The sequence below is a fragment of the Ammodytes marinus genome (genome assembly GCF_949987685.1).
Source record: "Ammodytes marinus genome assembly, chromosome: 4".
Taxonomy (NCBI): Eukaryota; Metazoa; Chordata; class Actinopteri; order Uranoscopiformes; family Ammodytidae; genus Ammodytes; species Ammodytes marinus.
Window position 1 is genome coordinate 15,582,422 of NC_137233.1, and position 17,614 is coordinate 15,600,035.

General features: G+C 39.2%; 4 protein-coding genes across 5 annotated transcripts in view; 1 reads left to right on the plus strand and 3 right to left on the minus strand.

Moving 5' to 3' along the window:
- Positions 1 to 1,442: 1,442 nt before the first annotated feature.
- On the minus strand, positions 1,443 to 10,256 carry rbm5 (RNA binding motif protein 5). The gene is made up of 25 exons (XM_080025686.1): positions 10,117 to 10,256; positions 9,830 to 9,874; positions 8,838 to 9,024; positions 8,567 to 8,725; positions 8,349 to 8,418; positions 7,857 to 7,930; positions 7,071 to 7,154; positions 6,713 to 6,773; positions 6,297 to 6,362; positions 6,034 to 6,194; positions 5,783 to 5,880; positions 5,455 to 5,542; positions 5,286 to 5,366; positions 4,868 to 4,934; positions 4,413 to 4,513; positions 4,191 to 4,323; positions 3,768 to 3,859; positions 3,486 to 3,656; positions 3,223 to 3,363; positions 3,029 to 3,115; positions 2,733 to 2,921; positions 2,539 to 2,613; positions 2,332 to 2,435; positions 2,099 to 2,228; positions 1,443 to 1,975 (listed from the first exon to the last, which is right to left on the minus strand). Exons 2-25 carry the CDS (start codon positions 9,844 to 9,846, stop codon positions 1,850 to 1,852), a joined length of 2,562 nt encoding a protein of 853 aa, XP_079881812.1. The 5' UTR covers positions 9,847 to 9,874; positions 10,117 to 10,256; the 3' UTR covers positions 1,443 to 1,849.
- Positions 10,257 to 11,762: 1,506 nt separating this feature from the next.
- brk1 (BRICK1 subunit of SCAR/WAVE actin nucleating complex) lies at positions 11,763 to 13,457 on the minus strand. The gene is made up of 3 exons (XM_080026936.1): positions 13,289 to 13,457; positions 12,366 to 12,448; positions 11,763 to 12,278 (listed from the first exon to the last, which is right to left on the minus strand). Exons 1-3 carry the CDS (start codon positions 13,404 to 13,406, stop codon positions 12,252 to 12,254), a joined length of 228 nt encoding a protein of 75 aa, XP_079883062.1. The 5' UTR covers positions 13,407 to 13,457; the 3' UTR covers positions 11,763 to 12,251.
- A 310-nt stretch (positions 13,458 to 13,767) lies between these two features.
- Positions 13,768 to 15,563, minus strand: gpx1a (glutathione peroxidase 1a). The gene is made up of 2 exons (XM_080026913.1): positions 15,130 to 15,563; positions 13,768 to 14,400 (listed from the first exon to the last, which is right to left on the minus strand). The coding sequence occupies exons 1-2, from the start codon at positions 15,352 to 15,354 to the stop codon at positions 14,050 to 14,052; spliced, it is 576 nt and encodes a 191-aa protein (XP_079883039.1). The 5' UTR covers positions 15,355 to 15,563; the 3' UTR covers positions 13,768 to 14,049.
- A 551-nt stretch (positions 15,564 to 16,114) lies between these two features.
- The window catches only part of tex264b (testis expressed 264, ER-phagy receptor b), a 36,749-nt gene continuing 35,249 nt past the window's right edge, over positions 16,115 to 17,614 (plus strand). For both annotated transcript variants that reach the window (XM_080026744.1, XM_080026745.1), the window contains exon 1: positions 16,115 to 16,472. In XM_080026744.1, coding sequence (XP_079882870.1) covers positions 16,215 to 16,472 — 258 coding nt within the window. In that variant the 5' untranslated portion in view covers positions 16,115 to 16,214. The remainder of the gene's footprint in view (positions 16,473 to 17,614) is intronic.

Here is a 17,614-nt window from a genome sequence, read left to right on the forward strand (position 1 = left end):
AGAGCGATCACAAAAAGATAAAATAAAATGTAGTCGAAGTGTTATCAAAGTTGACTAGCCTACTCTGGTTCAAGAACCATAACGATTTTCTGGTACCCCCTGATGGGATCCCAGGTGGTATTTTAATTGCATTACTCACATTATGTACTTTATATCATTAATTCCAGTTGGCCAAACCAAAATGTTTAACATGTGAACTTGAACTCCAGCCCCCCTGCTTGCTCACATGCTTTACACCCCACGGCATACAATGAGAGAGCAGTTTTTGTAAATGTTTACAGTTTATCTCAAATGATTATGTAAGACGACCATCCATAAAGAGCATGATATGGTTTATTTTTCTCAAGCTGCAGAGGGATGTTTGATTTTTGTTATGTTTCTGAGAAAGCAGGGTGGGACTATAACAGCAGAAGTCTCCACCTCAGACCACAGGGGTGAGGCTGTATTGCTACAATATATTTATTTAACAGTGGTGGATGTGAGGTTCCGAACATTTCTCCCTGAGAGGTGAAAATATTGAGGGATGAGGCATCACGAGCTTCACGGAATAACCCAAGGGATGTGTTGTATTACGTTCCATTATGTAACACACATTGTTAATGTTATAAGCACTGAGACAGGCGAACTGACCAATTCTTGATGTGCTTGAAAAGTATAATTTAGAGTATAAATGACAGGCCCAGTTGAATGAACCCTCCACTGATCGGTTTGATAATGCGAGGTATATAAAGTTTAGCTTAATTCTCAATTTCATTCACAGAAAGCTATTCTTCTCAGCTTACTCAACAATAATAATAATTAAAAAAAAAGATCTTGAACTCCGTGGGTAATGAACTTTTCTTTTACACCGAGATGCATATGTCTTTTAAAAGGTGCTGTAAGCGGAATGGTTCTTTTAGCTAACTTCCTGTCAGTTACCTCAGTTAGCAGTCCCCTCCCTACGTCACCACATTAATGCACTGCGGTCTTCAAGCAGTGAGTTATCTAGCATAATCTCAGATCCATAAGTGTGATAAAACTTGATAAAAACCATCAAAACAGACATTGGGAAGGATTTTTACCTGCTCCGCCATTGTAGGCGCATAAACATTCCCCCATCTGTCGCTCTGGCGTGCCACCGACAGCGAGACCATGAGTGAGACGGGTGTCGGTTTCTAGCGTTCTCTCTCTTGTGATTGGATATACATTTCGGGATCCCCATAAAGTTTATTTGCCGATTACATGCAGAGCAGCTGACTGAGAGATCGGCTTTATGAAACGCGCACATTATGTAAGTGATCACTGTATGAATAAAGAGCGATTTAACACTTATATTAACATAAATAAATCGCTTACTTCACCTTTAACCTTTTTTTAAATGTATTATTTATTTAATTTATCAGTGACACTAACTCGCCATACAGACCTTTCTGTTAGGGTGATACAACACAATTAAGCCCATCATAAATCAACAACGTTTATTTTCTGTACAAAACAGACACGATTTTTGTATAAACTGTACAATCTTTTTAACATGCTGAAACGAAAGAAAAATGGCATTAACAGAAGAAATGTGTAAACAAAGGAAGTAAATGTACTGTGTCCAAAATGTATGTACAATTTATAAATTATATTGCTCACTATCTAAATCTGCCTCCATTACAGATTCCTTTCCTATACTGTTATTATAGCAAGAGGTGCGTTCATTATGTATCAATCTTCGAGAGAAATCATTAATGGGAGAACATCTTTTACTTCAATGCTTATTCATTTGTCATTGTTGATGCAGACTTGTTGGAGCGCACCTCAAAAAAGCAGTAACTCATCTGCAGACCATTACAATAAGTCATTTTAGCTCCAGACTAACCACTCATTCCAATTCGGTGAAGCGAGCAAACATGGCTTTGCGGACTGCGTCCTTGTATGTGTCTGAAGCAGACAGTGTGTAGTTGGTGCCTTTAGTACCAAGTCCAGATCCTTTAGTTCTCATCTGGGCCTGAGGAGGAAAACACAAACTTAAGTATTTTGAGATATATATATATATACACACACTTAATGATTCCGATGGCTATTGATTGATTGATAGATCCCAACACCACCAGTGGCTTGTTGTAAATACCTCAATTGGAGCAGTGATGCCCTGCTGGTTGCGACCGAGACCTTTACCCTCCTTCCACCCCATGGCCTGAAGCATTTTGTTCCCAATATTGTCACTGTTGAGGCCATCTTTAGTGGGCTGCTCATAGTTACTGCATAGGAAAATAAAATTGTTTACACATAACAAAAGGCACTTAAAATGAACAATTAGAGCACTGCAACAACTTGAGTATTATATACAAATTAGTTACTTACATAACTGGTGCTGGTTGGTTGGCAAATTTCTTCTTTTTGGGTGCTGGGGGTTCAGGGATGCCATATTTCTCCCTCCTCTCTGCCGCCCTATCTCTATATTTCAGCTGTTCACAAAAGAATAAAAATTAAACTTTAAAATGCTGTCACGTTAACAAGGAGGAACAATATGGCTTACTAGCAACTGGGTGACTCTGTATTGAGTTGAACCTCCGTCTCGTTTCTCTCCAACTCTTCCAGCTCTGCTTCAGTCATTTTGGATCTTCGCGATACCTCCAGGTTTTTCTAAGACAGAGCAGTGGAAAGATGAATACCACAATATATCAACAGTCTTAATGGTTTTCATGACTGACAATGTTTAGACTTTCACTATTTAGGCCTGGAAACAGTATGTGGGATGTTACCTTGTGGAGGTCAGAGAGTTGCTGGTGTCGAATTAGACTCTCTTTGTTGGGGAACTGTCTCCTGCACAGTAAGCAGGCCAACTTTGACCAGTCCGTCAGCTTGTCCTGGCCTCCTTCTGCACCATCAGGATCGGCTCCTCCCCCCTCCTCAGGGTCACTGTCTCCACTGTAAGCTGCTACCAGGCCACACTAACCAAAGCATGGATACACAAAGGGCAAGTTCAAATACTGTTAACATGAAAACACCTGCATTAAACTCAGTCCCTTCATTTACAAAGCGTGTAGAACAAACTCACCTTGGATGCGTTGACTGAGCTGGTCGGTGGCTCCTCCTCGGGGCCCCTTAGCACCTCTGGCATCAGTCTCTCTAGACCTCCTACCTGCTACATTAAGAAATATCAGTCAGTCAAACAATCCATTGAAAACATTCAGGTCTTAATCATAAACAGGCAGTTTCCATAGTTAGCAGATTGTATTAGTTAATGTTTACCTTCTTTTCAAACAGAATGAAACCAGCATCAGCAGCTGCTGCCTCTTTCCTCTCTTCTTGACTAATAGGCTGAAAGCTTCCCTTGAAGTTATCTTTCTGCTTGTTAAGAGTTTTAGCCCACCGCTCCATGTCTTTAGCGATCTGAAAGAATCAAAACATGAAGTTAAAATCTAAAACATATTCAGAGAACGCCACATAGGAGTTGAACAAGTAGAATAAGCTACATGCATAAAATACAATATGTAGAATTCATATGACATTACCTGCTGAGCTGTCTTGCTTTTGGGCTTTTCCTTTTTCTCTTTTCCTTCTTTTTGTTCTTTGCTGCTTCCAGAGCCGCTCGCGTTATCATTTGTGTCGGTTGGAGCAGGAACGTACGTCTGTTTCTCACTGTCCCAGTACAGATACTGCTGGGTCTGAGAGTTGTAGTAATACTGGAAGGACATGAGCACCAATGTATATAAATCGATGCAATACAAACTGCTGGGGAAAACACTGACAGAAAACCCCTAGTGACTCAAACACAGTGGCTGAGCACTACTTACGTGTGTGTTTGGGTCATAGTAGAGGCCAGTTTGAGGATCATAGTAGTAACCAGAGGATTCATCATACTGATAGGTGGATGTATCAGGAACAGCTGTCAATTATAGAACATGAAATAATTAACAACAAATGTAGAACATATTTTTGCCAGGTTACAGAACAGCAGAAGTTGTATACAAGAACAAAACATGTGTGTCTGGAGAAATTTGCATGCATTTTAGTTACTAATGTAACTCATTATTAAATATTGTGGAAGGGAAAAACCTAACCATTAAAACTAAAAGGTAGAACCACATTTTAAAGTCTGTGTTTCGAGCTGTGTCCAGGGGAAGACTTGACATACATGACAGTGGCCTCAAGAAGAATGTGTTCATGCATATCACACTTCAAAAGGACAGGCTTTAAGGAACATTGTGTGCTTGTACCATTGCTGATGTCAGCTGGTGATGTGGCGGTGGCGGTAGCTGCTACCAGGCCAACGGGCATGGACGCAGCATTGATGCCTAAAAGATGTGCCGTCTGGGATTTTGCCTCCAATTGCTGAGCAATTTGCAATGCCTGGAAATAATGTAATGGTGATTTAGAGATCTAGAGAGGTTACATCATGCATTTGAATAATGGTACTACAACAAAAGAGCATATGTTACCTGAACAGCAGGCTGAACCATTAAATGGGGGTGGTAGACTTGTGGGCTCTGAGAGATAACTACTCCAGCTGCAGTTGGAAGAATCTTCACCCCGGGGGCAGCTAAAATTTAAAAATTAAAAGCTCTTTGACAATATGTCCCAACACTTTACATCACTGTACAAACAAAATCTAATTATTGATTAGAATCTAGCCGTGGTCTCAGTTATGGGGTGTTTGCTTCTAAAAGATGTGTATAGCTACTTCATTAGCGCTGTGTATGTAAATCCAATAACCTTAGAATGTACACAATGTTTGAATATCCTGAAATTCTTGTAATCTCAGCTGCATGCGATGACATAGAAACCATTGGAAAAACTACACTTAAATAAATACTGTCATTTTTTTAAATAATTATGATTTTGCAATAGTAACTGCACCAAAAAATATATAAACAGGGTGTGAAAGCCTATCTACCTCCTAGGATCCCATTTCCCTGAGAGGTGCCGAGTCCTGCTCCTTGCTGGAAGTATGCCTGGTATTCCTATTGGGAATAAACAAAAGAAGTGTCATTGTTTACCCACAGCAGATGATGTAGACACTGAAACATTGGCTCAATATTGAGCACATCACATTGAGCAAGTTCAACCTCAGATCTAATCTGTGAAGTGCTGTCATCTGTCAAATAATGGACATTAACTTTGACTCTACTGAATCTAATAGAATTTGCTGCAACTCTCGGAGGACAAGTTGTAGTCCCTAGTCGCCATTGGATGTTACTGCAGAGCCATGATTGACTGGAAGCACGTTCAAAAATAAAATCCCCTTGAATATATCCGAAGATATCTGATCTAAAGCTTATCGTCACAATGTTTGCTTCATTCGTTTGACAAACCTGTGACAATGGAGCGTAGCCTTCCTGCAGGTAGCTGTACTCTGACATTCCATCGGAGCTCTGCTGGGGCTGTGGCTGTGGCTGTAAAGGTAAAAGCATGGGTTATGAGCCTGTTACAGAGACACTGGGAGATGATACATAACAGAGCATTGACAGGACATGGGCCTACCTGGCTGGAGGACCACTGGGCTGCAGCAATGGCTGTACTGGCCACTGAGAAGGCACTGACACGATTTCCATCAGGTAGTAAAAGGTCCCTTAAAATGACAAAAAGTTTTTTCCACCTTATGTTTGAATGTGGCCGACACACTGTTCTGTTCATTGTGGATCAAAATAGATCATTTTAAAACAAACACACGTGATAATAATAATAATAATAATAATAATAATAATAATTAAAACACATAGTATTTCCCCAGGATATAACAATTTTATTTTTTAAGAATAAAGATGCATTTAAACAAGAAATTCAAGACACAACATTCACTAATACTCACTTTCTAGCACTCTTAGCATAATCCACCCCAATTGTTTTTCCATCCAGTTTTAGAGGAGGCTGCAGTCCTTGTAAGATTGTAAGCAGTTGAGAGGCCTCCTGTGAAAAGGACAGGTATATTTTAAGTGAGAAGTAGGCCTCAATGAAGTGGCGAGTTCATTGAGAACATTTTAAGAGAACTCAAAAGTATTTGGTCAAACATCCAAATAGAAGCCAGTGATTAAGTGCTTGGTTGTTATAGCAGTGCTTTACCAGAGGAGAGGAAAGCTGTACAAAGGCAAAGCCTCTGTTCTGGCCGGTCTGCTTGTCCTTGATGAGGCGAATGTTGTTAGATGAAAGATTAGCATATGGGGCCAGGGCTGTCATGATGGCTTCTACGTTGGTCAGAGGAGCAATATTTCTCAGGATGATAGCTGTAAAAGGACATAAGTCTATATATTAGGAACAATCTACCATGGATTGTGATATTTTCCAAATTAAGTTAGAGATTGCATGTATAAAAGAGAAGTCCTTACTGTCGCCATAGAAATCTCCAGTGGGTTGAGTTTCAGAGGCTCCAGTATTATTGCAGTTTTCACTATCTGTTAAGAGAATGACAGAGAAGTAAGAAGTGCATTAAAATTACACTCAGAGATGGAAATCAAAGAACTGGATATAAAAAGGTCTAAAGTGAGAAGTTTAACCTGTGCTAAAAAGGACTTGGTTTACACAATAATAAATAGCTTATTTCACAGCCTATTTCATCAAACTCCATCATATATTGTGTGTTGTCCCCTTCGAATCTTTTAGGTAGAAAATGCATGCTGTTTCCAAACTAAGCACTTTGCCTACATCTGACAGAGTGACAACAACACAACACAAACTTTGCGTTGCATCCGAAGGCTGCCTGGATGTCTGCAGCCTGTGGCCTCTTGTTGATTTAACTACTTACCAGCTTTGGCTGCTCCACACCTGAAGCACTTCAGCCTCCTCCGGAAATTGTACAGGCCACACTGCAAGTAACCGTTCACATCATTTTTATTATACACCTACTAAAGCCCTGAACAGTGCTGCCTCAGAAAGAAGGCAATCTATATTGGTAAAGCATACCATACTTACCAGTGACACAACCTAACATTTACCGCTTATCAAAAGTAGGCGTACCATAAAAAAAGCTGACAGGACTGCAACAATTGTAACTCATAAACCTAACATATACACGTATGGGCCTGTATATATGTGCGTGTGTGTGCGTTCTGTAAGCCGATTGGATAATTTGGCCATGAAACCAAGACGGATCATTAACTTACAGTGTTGCAGAGCCAGTCTTCATACTTGTTCCTGGGGTGACTGTAGTGCATGTCCACGCTTTTGCCTTGGATGGTCAGACGTTTCTGAAAGAAGACGCCAAGAATTACTCACATATTCCTGGCAGACAATCTCATCAGCAGAGCAAGCAGTGTTGGAAGGGAGGGATGGGGGAGAGGGACCCCCAACAGATAGCCGTTGTGTTAAAGACAAGACAGTCACATGATGTATATGTGAGCATGATGTATGGAGGTGTCTTAAAAGTGTTTGGGACCCGAGTGCCCAGACTGAGCTGGAGCAAAGTGTACAATGTGACCCTAACAAGGTTTAAACAAATAAATTTAAACAAATGAACAAAAATTAGGAAGATTTCAAAAAGCCCCATCTACTGCGGGGTACGCTTAAAAAAAGAAAGAAGAAGAAGAAAAGTCTAAGCTTACATTGAAATCTGAAATACCGTTGATAGTGCCTCTATCAGCAAGTCAAAGATAGTGTGTTTATCATTTAAATGCAGATTCTTTAAGATGCCCTTACAATACAATTCTGAAATCTCATTTGATGCTACTGCCCTTACAATTAACTTAATATTTGCTAAAGCATATCATGAATATTACCAGCGATATCATTATACAAATCAAATCTTTTTGCTCTGTGGCACACAATCCATGAGTCTTTTCAAAAAGATCTGTACAGTTTCCACACTACTTATTCATTGCACTTTGGTTGCCCTTTGGGTTACTTTTCAAGATCCCCAAGATTAAAACTAGACTTGGCGATTGGGAAGCAACCTGATTGGTCTCCATCCATCGTGTAGCATCTTGCAAGTGATAAAAGTCCACGAAGGCGAAACCACGGCTTATACCTAGAGACAGCATTCAAATATAGACGGGAGGCGTGTTAGTTAAGAGTCCATGAGCATATTATTCAAACTCTTCCACAAACTGCTTCACGACCCAGGCCCTGTTTGGTACACAGTAGGCCACTCCGTAGGAGTTTTACCATAGCAAGTAATCCTGATTAATACAATTGTTTGAACCACACTTTAAAGTGTGTCCGTCATTTAATTTAATTTTTAAAAACTGTTATTACTGTTCTTACTTACCTTAAAAAGATCCACAATGAACTGAAATTATAAGTCTTATTTCAACATTTGAAATCTTTTTTCAAGTAACTTGATACCATTTTAACTGCTATGGGAAAATGGGTCTGAATGGAAGCAGATTGGCCTTATGGTCAAAGACAGGGGAGAGATCGGGGTCCGCCACATTTCTGGTTCTCACCTGTTTTCTTTTTCATCAGCCTGACATCCACTGGTTGCGGTCCCTCCAGTTGGTCAATGGCAAAACATACCTGAATAAAAAAATGCAGATGGGACATTATGACTTAAAACCTTACCCCATTTAAAAAAGGCATTTCATCTTGCAGAATGAGTGGTGCACGCACATATAAACAAACACAAAAGAGGCTGGATAACTGCAGAGGAAAGCTATAGACTTACATCATCCTCAGTCACATGAGGAGACAGGCCCCAGAGCATGATGGTCTTGCTCTTCTTCTCCTCCCCTGGCTCTCTTCTGTAATCCTGCTCAGGGTAGTCGCCATCAGAGTGATAACCATCCTCTGACCGATCACTGTTGCGTCGTTTCCTTTCTCTTTGCTTTAAAATAATTAGATCAGTTCTGTAGTTGAGTGTGGATATCATCAAACAACAAAATATTTTCACTTAACAGTTTTAACACCATAAAGTCCCTAAATATTACAATAAATACCTCTGGACTGTCTCTTATTCCCCGGCGGTCTCCTTCAAAGCGGCGGTCTCCTTCACTACGCCTCTCTTCTCCCCAGCGGCGCATGTTGTGATCGCGCTCTTGGTCCCTCTCTCGCCTGTCGCGCCAATCAGATTCATCGCGGGACTGCTCAGAGCCATACCTTCCGCTACGTTCTGTTCGGCTAATCCTATTCAGGGAGACATTGAAAGACAAAGTTTAAACATGAGTACACCTAGTCTGCAATTGCATGATACACTTTGAAAAAGAAATAAATACAATTCTATTGCATCAGCAAGCGGGAAAATCATTCATTGATTGATGATAATTTTTCTAAAACAAAAAGCCTGATATATTTCCCCTGTTGACTTCTCAATGCCAGTGTCACTTCTCAAACCTTTATTTTTTTTCCTCCCCATGTTGCAATATTTCTTACTTGTTTTATATATTATGTCAAAGAATCAATGTGCTACTTGAATTGGTAATAACGCACCACCAGACATCAAAATGTATTTTAGATTAACTGACTCAAATCTACTTAATTTAAAATATGTTTCCAACTTGTCTTTCCGAGATGTTATTTAAGTTTGCATGAATACTGACTTTTGGTAGTAAATATTAAAACAGAGCAGGATGGTAATAAACGTATTTTTCTTTCGAATATTTTGCATGTAATTTACTTTAAGATCGTGAAGGAAATGTACATTTCCACATAATTCGAGACTGTTCTACACATTTGGCTTTTACAGGAATACGGTTTCGTATAAATTGGGACGGGATTGGGCCTACGTTAGGCATCTACGTGATGACTGACTACGAGACACGCTGTATGATATTAAATGATTGACTTAAGACACTTAGAAGTCGATGTATAAGTTAAACGTTCGCCGAAGGCTCTCTCTTCCTCAGGGGTTAAGTAAAATTGGATGAAAACAACTAACACTGCCATAATATTTCAGCACACCTTATAGCCAACGACGCTTCACGTTACTCACCTTTTGTCAGCTCCCATTTCTCCCTGCTGCGCACACACACGAACTCTAAAAAAGGTGAAAATATCATGGAGTTACACAAAGACTCTGTTGTGTTTATAGTTTATTCACATGCTCAAAATCAGAAAAATTACTCTGGAGTCGAATTAGATGGGGCAGCGCTTGTCACCATTAATATGGATCCGCTCCAACGGTGGCAAACAGACTTAGCTAACTTGTGTCAAAACAACTACGCCAATGAACGGTACCACGATTGATTCAGTCGCCAGCTTGAGGGCACATTAACTCACCAGTTTAATCTGTTAACGATGTTATTACCCCAGTGTTAGTTTTTTGGACTGATGATTGAAAAGTTTGAGGCAAGAAAATTCATCTCACGTCCAAGGACTTCTCACAACACCAAAACGGCACCTTCTTCGTCCCAAGATGCATTGGTGTTCAGCCCGGTGCATCATGGGAAGTAATGAGTTGCTCCTCGATTATGCCCCGAGTTTGCCTGACAGGCTGCGATCGGTCCTGAGTTCATTGTCTCTTTTCTCGTTGCCAACTGGTCAAACTGACATTACAGAAGGCTGATATTTGAGTCATGACCACGGCTAGGATAATATTAGTCCACGGGTGGTTAGAACTATTTATTTACCGCTACCTGGGCGTTTAATCAGTGCCTAAATCACCTCGTTTAGATTTGGAAGTGCTACCTGAAAGGCTAAACTAAGGACACAAGTCACAAAATGACAATTTTCCGCCATTTTACTTGATATTCAGCTTCCAATACAATATCTGCAGTATATGGAAGCGTTTCTTTTAGTGCTTCATTGATTTTGTTGTTGACACTCGTTGACACCAGTATCTAAGTAAGTTACAGTACATAGCCAAATGGGGCACATTGTTATGTTCACTCAGCCCTATGTTCCCTAATTTTTTTGAACAATATCCTCACAACAATATGCCATGTCCCTCAACGATATGTTCCTCCCCCAGCATGGAGAGCTGATGGAGGGCCCCTTCATAATAGCCATAATGTGTGTGTGTGTGTGTGTTTTCGTAGGATACGTTTTTAACTTCCTATTCTTAATGCATGAAAAAAGCAGGCGAAATTATATAATTTATTAACACAGGGCGGAGGGAACCGACATGCTCCCTCAAAATGCAAAAATTTAGAGAACATGCATGAGAGCAAAATCTTTGCTAAATAAAAGTAATACTCTAGTTTTTTTTATAGTTTTAAACCTGCACTCATAATAACTTATATGTATTAAGCAAAATATTAATATATACAATTTAAACAAGAAAGAACAGTTATACAATTTAAACAAGAAAGAACAGTTAGTAAGTGTAAAGGCATGTCTTGTATATTTGATTGTCTATCAAGTTAATGTTTAGAAATGTGTAATATCGTCGTGATTGATCTGGAGGTTTGACTGATCGAGTCAGTTCTGTAAAATGAGGATATTTACACAATGTAAATGACTGGACACTCTACAGAAGAACATTTTTGGATTAGTATTATTAGTATTGATATTTGTTGAGCACATGAACTCTTTCCTTTTCATACTAAATCTAAGCTGATAATATGCTTTTCATGTTGTCTTCAAGTATACAGTATAGTATGCACAGAAATTAATCTTTTTACACAATATAACCTTGTCTATACAAATTTTATTCTAGAATGTGTGCCACTACTACGGACAATAACAGTTTAGTCCGTATTATAAGCAGTTCCTGTCAGGCTCATCTCTCGAAAACAACCTTAATGTCATAAATACTGTACACTTGTGTTCTCTTAGTTTAGCTCATTGGCTATACTTATATCTGCCTGTCAACCTGTCAAGTCTGAGTATGTTGGGAGATACTTAATATTACAATCGATTTCTTGATTGTATGTACATACCTTGTCAATTAAGTGTCAAAATAAAAGCTATACCATGAACCAAGGTCATTGTTTATCATTTATTACATTATTTAAATCCTGAAACATCACCAAACAGTTCACTATACAAGCAGGTCCTTAATAAAGATGACTATACGATTACTTGTTCAACTTGGCACACGAGAATTTTCTCCTTTGATAAATCTTGGATGTGTTAATGACGCTGAACACAACACAGATGGTCCACAAGTGGTGTGGATACAAGTTCCATAATTGAGCTCCACAATGATTTAGAAACGTTACTATTGGAGGTTGTTTTTTGTTTTGTAACATTGACAATGCTTGAGTCACTGACATCCGAGATGGACCCACATCTTCTGTACAAATGTGTCATGAGATAAAACAAACACAAAACTCAGCCATATAATATATAAAAATGGTCCACATGGTCCCAAAAAAGGAGGGTGGAATCCATCACACTTTTTTTTTCCAAAAAAAATCAGGGTGGGGGATGGAAAGGTAGCTCTATGATGCTATGAATTTCCATTACAGGTTCTAGGTCAAGGTCTCTCCTTTTGTCACCTGTAATGAGAAACATATGTGGTTATATCATTTTGAAATACACAAAGAGCAATTTGATTGTTTAAAGTTGCAATGCAATACACTTACTCTCGCCTCAATATATTCAATCCTCCTCTCCAACGCGGTCAGTTTCTCATTGAGGGTGGCCAAGCGGGATCGACAAGACATGTCTGAGGATGATACAATTGATTGAGCACGTCACAGTCAACAGTTATCAAGGTTCTTCTTACATCTTAATGACTTAGGACTGGTGATGATAATGAAAAGTCACATCAATTACAATCAACTGCGTACATTTTGCCCAAATTTGTATTTTTTTTCTATTTGTCCAATGATGATGTTAGATGATCTATTAAAAAAATAATGTTTTATTTTTAATTTGGTATGTAAATATTCTATTTCAGATCATCAAAAATACACAGCTATTAAGCCAATAATAATTAAACATTATCATCATGATCTGCGAGAGGAATTTGTAAATTATTTAAAAAAATAAGCCAAAATGATAGTCCCCATGTCAAAACATCTTGAAGACTTTTGAAAGGTTGCTTTGAGACATTTGAATACAAACAGAGGCCTTGTTTCTAGATAACTTTTTAAATGACCTGCTGCAGGGACCCTAAATTAACTATTGCTGTACAATAGAATGGGTAACGATACAGCTGCTGGTGGAACATTACTGACAGAGTAATGACTGTCGCTAGCAATGGCCTAGCATCCATTAGCTACCTCTACACTTGTAAACGGTAGTTTCGTCGTACCATGTTTAGCCCCTTGCTCGGCTGCTGACACGGAGTCAACAAGCGAAACATAATGTGTGGGTATTTCGATGGGAAACTACCGTGGCACCCCGACGGGGAAACATTAGCAAGCTCCCGGTCAACGATAAAGCTAAGTGATAACTGGGAGTGGCCATTGAAAAACATCAACATCGATGCTAGTAGCAGCGAAGCTAACTGAACCAACTGTCTACACGATCTCCTCCTTAAAATGGGCGGTTAAAAACTTACCAAATGAGTTAAGGAAGTCAGCGATCTTTTTGATGCTGCTCGTAATCACTTCAATATACTCTCGATTCGCCCAATCTTGGTGAATCTCCCGTTGCACTGGGTCTTCCTGGCCAGCCATGTTCGATGAGTCGCAGTTTGGCGAAGGCGTTCAATCAGGAAGCCCAGCACAGACCACTGATGCTGTTTCATACGGGTTGTAGACAGTAATAGCTTAAATTGTATTTCTATAGAGCCTTTCAAAACCAGAGTTTAGAAGGTGCTTCTAATTACCATAGGCCTGTTCATATCTGTGATTGAACAAAACAGCTAAATTAAAATATCAATGTGCACATTTTTTTTATACAATATTCATTTAGGCCTAGGCAACTTTATTATCTCTTAAATGTTGTTGCTACATTTCCCCAATGCAATAGGGCAAATTGCACCGTTTATTCTGTGTATCATGAGACTGTAGGCTATAGGTATGTAGCATATGTACACAAATGACAATAGCATTTTTGTGACATTGTTTATTTCTTCTCTCCATGACAAGGTGTGGTTTGTGATGAGCACAGTGACGGATCAGTCTTTTACATCTTCATCAGAAACTCCTCACACATTAAGGTTTTAAAGGAGTGTCTTCATTAAGTAAACAGGTTGAACAAACACAGTGTACCTCACTGGAAATAGGCTACCACACACTTTGGGAATGTTGCAGTGAAATTAAACTGAGATAGAAAAATACATTACAATACCCAGAATAGATGAACTAATTAAGGACTTTATTTGACCTTCTTAAGTAGCTCTTTAATATCGGCCTCAATATCAATTGTGAGGAAGTTTCTGCTATAGCGCTTGTAGGGCTCCCCGTCAGGACCGACCAGGAACTTCTCAAAGTTCCAGGAGACATCGTTCCTGCTGACAGGACTCCAAATGATGCACTTAGGATCAGTCATGAGAGCCATAGCATTATCAGAGGGGAATGGGAGCTTGTCCTTCAGATACACAAACAAGGGATGGGAATCCTCTCCATTCACTTCCACCTTCTCCAGGAGCTGGAACTTTGGTTCAAAGCCATTCCCAGGACGGACATACTTAAGGCTATTTAGGATTTCATCATTCTTGCAGTTCTCCTGTTGTAAAAAGTGGAAGAAAGGCAGAAGTTACATTATGAGTTGACATTATATCAATCTGATTAAAAGCCACTTGACGTTCTTCTCCCCACATTGATCTGACAGCTGCAGGTTATTTTGAAAATTCAGACATGACATACAAAACCTACGTTCAAATTATAAAATAGTAATTTACAAGATGACAATTCTTATCACTAACTTGAGTTACATTTTGAATTGTATTTTTTTATAATTATGGTGTTATTAATTATTGTGCCAATATTTCCTAAAAGAATGTTTTAATGTAAGTAGCCTAATCAAAGTTCCATGATATATGTACGTTAAAATCTGCAAGTTGTATCAAGTTGAGCAAATTGCTCAACATTCACCTTTAAGCAACCAAGCCTAATCTCATTTTCTTAGCCTAGATGACATTTTAATCATAAAAGTTCATAGGAAACAACATTTCTTGATTAGTATTGGCCATATGGAACTTTCCAATAGACTATCATCTTGATAAAAAACACTAATATAGCCTAATCATAGGCCTAAGCATATAGGCATATCTTTGCTTATGCTTTAATCTAAATGTTGATCAAGAACTAGGTTAGGCTATAGGCCAACATTTGGGCTATAGGCAAGGCCAACGTTTGATTCGATTGCTTGATTTTGATTAGCCTATTAGGCCTATATCCTTCAATGGGAAAACAGTGTAGACCTGTCAACCTTTGTTTATTCCACATGGCCTACCTGATGTCCAAACTGATTGCAGGGCACCCCCAGGATAACGAGTCCCTTGGACGAGTGACGACTGTGGAGCTCGTTCATCTGAGTGTAGTCCCTGGTTGTTGTTCCTCAAAGAGACGCTACATTCTCAATGAGGACAACTTTCCCCTTCAGTGAAGAGAACCTGAAGGTCTCTCCACACAGCAGTTTAGCTGTCAGGTCGTAAAACCTCTTGACAGTCGCAGCCATTTTCACGAACTCCGGACCTCACGGACAAGTTATAGGCAATAAGAAAGAAAAAAAGACGTTGAGTTTATCTCTATCCAGGCGGTCAATGTCATCAGATAGCCTAAATGGCAACAAGTCCAGCCCTCAGTTTCTTCATGGGGCGGGCCAGAGGTAGGATAGCTAACACCTCCAACGTTTTACAAACTACATTAATTTGTCCCCCCTTTTGTTGTTGTTTTTGTTGCAATATCTAGATTACATTAGGCTACAAATAAGAATTATTCGAAAGATTGCACTAGGCCTATTCAAGGAAGTAGGTCTAGCTCGTCATAATTGCACAGTTGAATATTCATAAGCCAAATATGGTAGGCTAAAGCAACTTTTCTTAATGGTCTAATAGCCTTGTTTGCGATCACTTTAATGTCTCCGAACTGTAGGCTATGTCAATTTTGATTTCCATTAAAAACTATTGACAAACATTACAAAGTGGCAACCGTGGGCATCGCTATAACATAGGTCACCTCGGGAAAGGTTGGTACTTATCAAACAATTACAGGATGTCCTAAGAGAATATTGGCTGAACGCACATGAATTGCCATAAATTAAAAACAATGTGTTTGACACGGGAACGTTTTCTTTTCAAAGAGTTTTACAGGATTAATTTATTTGTAAAAAAGTTCCCCCCTCTAGTCGGCCAAATGGTACGTTCCAGGAAGCCCCGTTCAACGTGCAATCTTCTGTGATTGTCTAAATTCTGTCAAGGACAATTGGCAACAAAGCAATGTCTGAAAAATGTCAAACTATAAAGGGAAATACAACTGTGTGTGAAGTGTCCAGAAGAAGTAACTAGCGGTACCTGCTTGTCCGCCTGTCCGTCAGCTATGATGCCGGACTGGGCCACTCTGTGTGTGGTCATTAGCCTGTTGTTAAGTCTAATAACACTAGCCGGTTTCATTTTGTACACGGGACTCTTTTCGCACATTACAGTGCTAACCGGCTCTCCTCCTTTGAAGAAGATTACGTTCGCCTACAAATTCAAAGTAGGACCGTACCAAAACTACGGACAACTTTTTAAAGAGTCTCACAATATTGGACCAAAGCTGTCATGTCTCGCAATATTTTATGACGACCCCAAAAAGGTAAACCATAACACAACCACAAAACATACATTTTAAAGTCTCTTATAGGCCAACCTCTGTTTTCGCCATTTTACTCAGTATTTTAGTTTAAAAAAATCAGGCAGATTAGAACTGTGTAAACTAGTTTACGAAATCGACCGCAAGATGGCGACAATGTCATTCACTTAAAACGAGTGGTCGAACATTATAGCAATAGCATGCCTACTTCTTGGGACATCGTCGATATACTGGTGTTTCCAATAGCCTACTTAAATGTATTTACATTTTTTATTAGGCCATTAGACTATTTTTTATAGGCCTACAATAATCCGTAAATGACAGTCTCCATATTCTGAAACGGTTTCTATTGGCATACTTAAATTGTATCCCTGAGCTATTAGCTTGGCAGGATGTGGAGAGTTTTGTGGATTCAAATGTGAAAATATCACCCAAGTTCATTTCTTGGCTTGTCTATTTTTACATTCCTGAGATGTATGTTCAAACCAGAGCATACCTTTTAAAGGTGCACAAAATGCAGTTTCAGGGGAGGGTCATTTGTTTACATTGGCAGATCCGGCAGTTAGTTAGGCTACTAAACATATTTTCTCTAGCCTATGTAATTCTTAGTATTGAGTAATTCTATCATCATTACTCAAAACAAAATTATTTTGAGGGCCCTGGAACCAACGTTAGACTAGAACATTTTTGTAAACAAAACTGTGGGCCCTGCTGCTGTAAACAACAACTGTGAAACAGTAACTTTTCAGGTATCTTTCTAACTTCAAAAACTGTAGGCTATTCCAGGGATCACATTTTCCTGTGTGGAAAGTGTTTTTATTAAACTATGAGAATATACCTTAGAACATGTTCACCTCTCTGACACACCCCAACGTTAGTATACATACGTAGTGCACCTTTAAAGTCAATGGTACAAAATATAGCCTGCCTTCCTTTATGTTTTTTGTAGTAAGATTCTTGTTTGCTATTCCACAGTAGTCTTACAGAGGGAGTCTCCAGTCATATTGCCTTGGCTGCTGATGTGATCTGTATACAATGTGTTAGCCTGGTGTTAAATTGGACTCATTTCCAGGCTGCTGGTTGTGTAAATCACTGGGGGAAAATGCCAGTATTAAATAAAAGAACAAACACTATGAAATACAAGT

Excerpts from the sequence above, each read along its gene's own strand:
- rbm5 (XM_080025686.1), bottom strand. Across the intron at positions 7,931-8,348 it reads GCTGATGAAAAAGAAAACAG|GTATAAGCCGTGGTTTCGCC; the intron begins GTGAGAACCAGA and ends TGCTGTCTCTAG. Across the intron at positions 2,922-3,028 it reads GCTCAGTCAACGCATCCAAG|TGTGGCCTGGTAGCAGCTTA; the intron begins GTGAGTTTGTTC and ends TGCTTTGGTTAG.
- brk1 (XM_080026936.1), bottom strand. The coding sequence starts at position 13,406 with ATGGCTGGCCAGGAAGACCCAGTGCAACGGGAGATTCACCAAGATTGG. Across the intron at positions 12,449-13,288 it reads TGACTTCCTTAACTCATTTG|ACATGTCTTGTCGATCCCGC; the intron begins GTAAGTTTTTAA and ends TATCATCCTCAG. Across the intron at positions 12,279-12,365 it reads TTGAATATATTGAGGCGAGA|GTGACAAAAGGAGAGACCTT; the intron begins GTAAGTGTATTG and ends TTCTCATTACAG.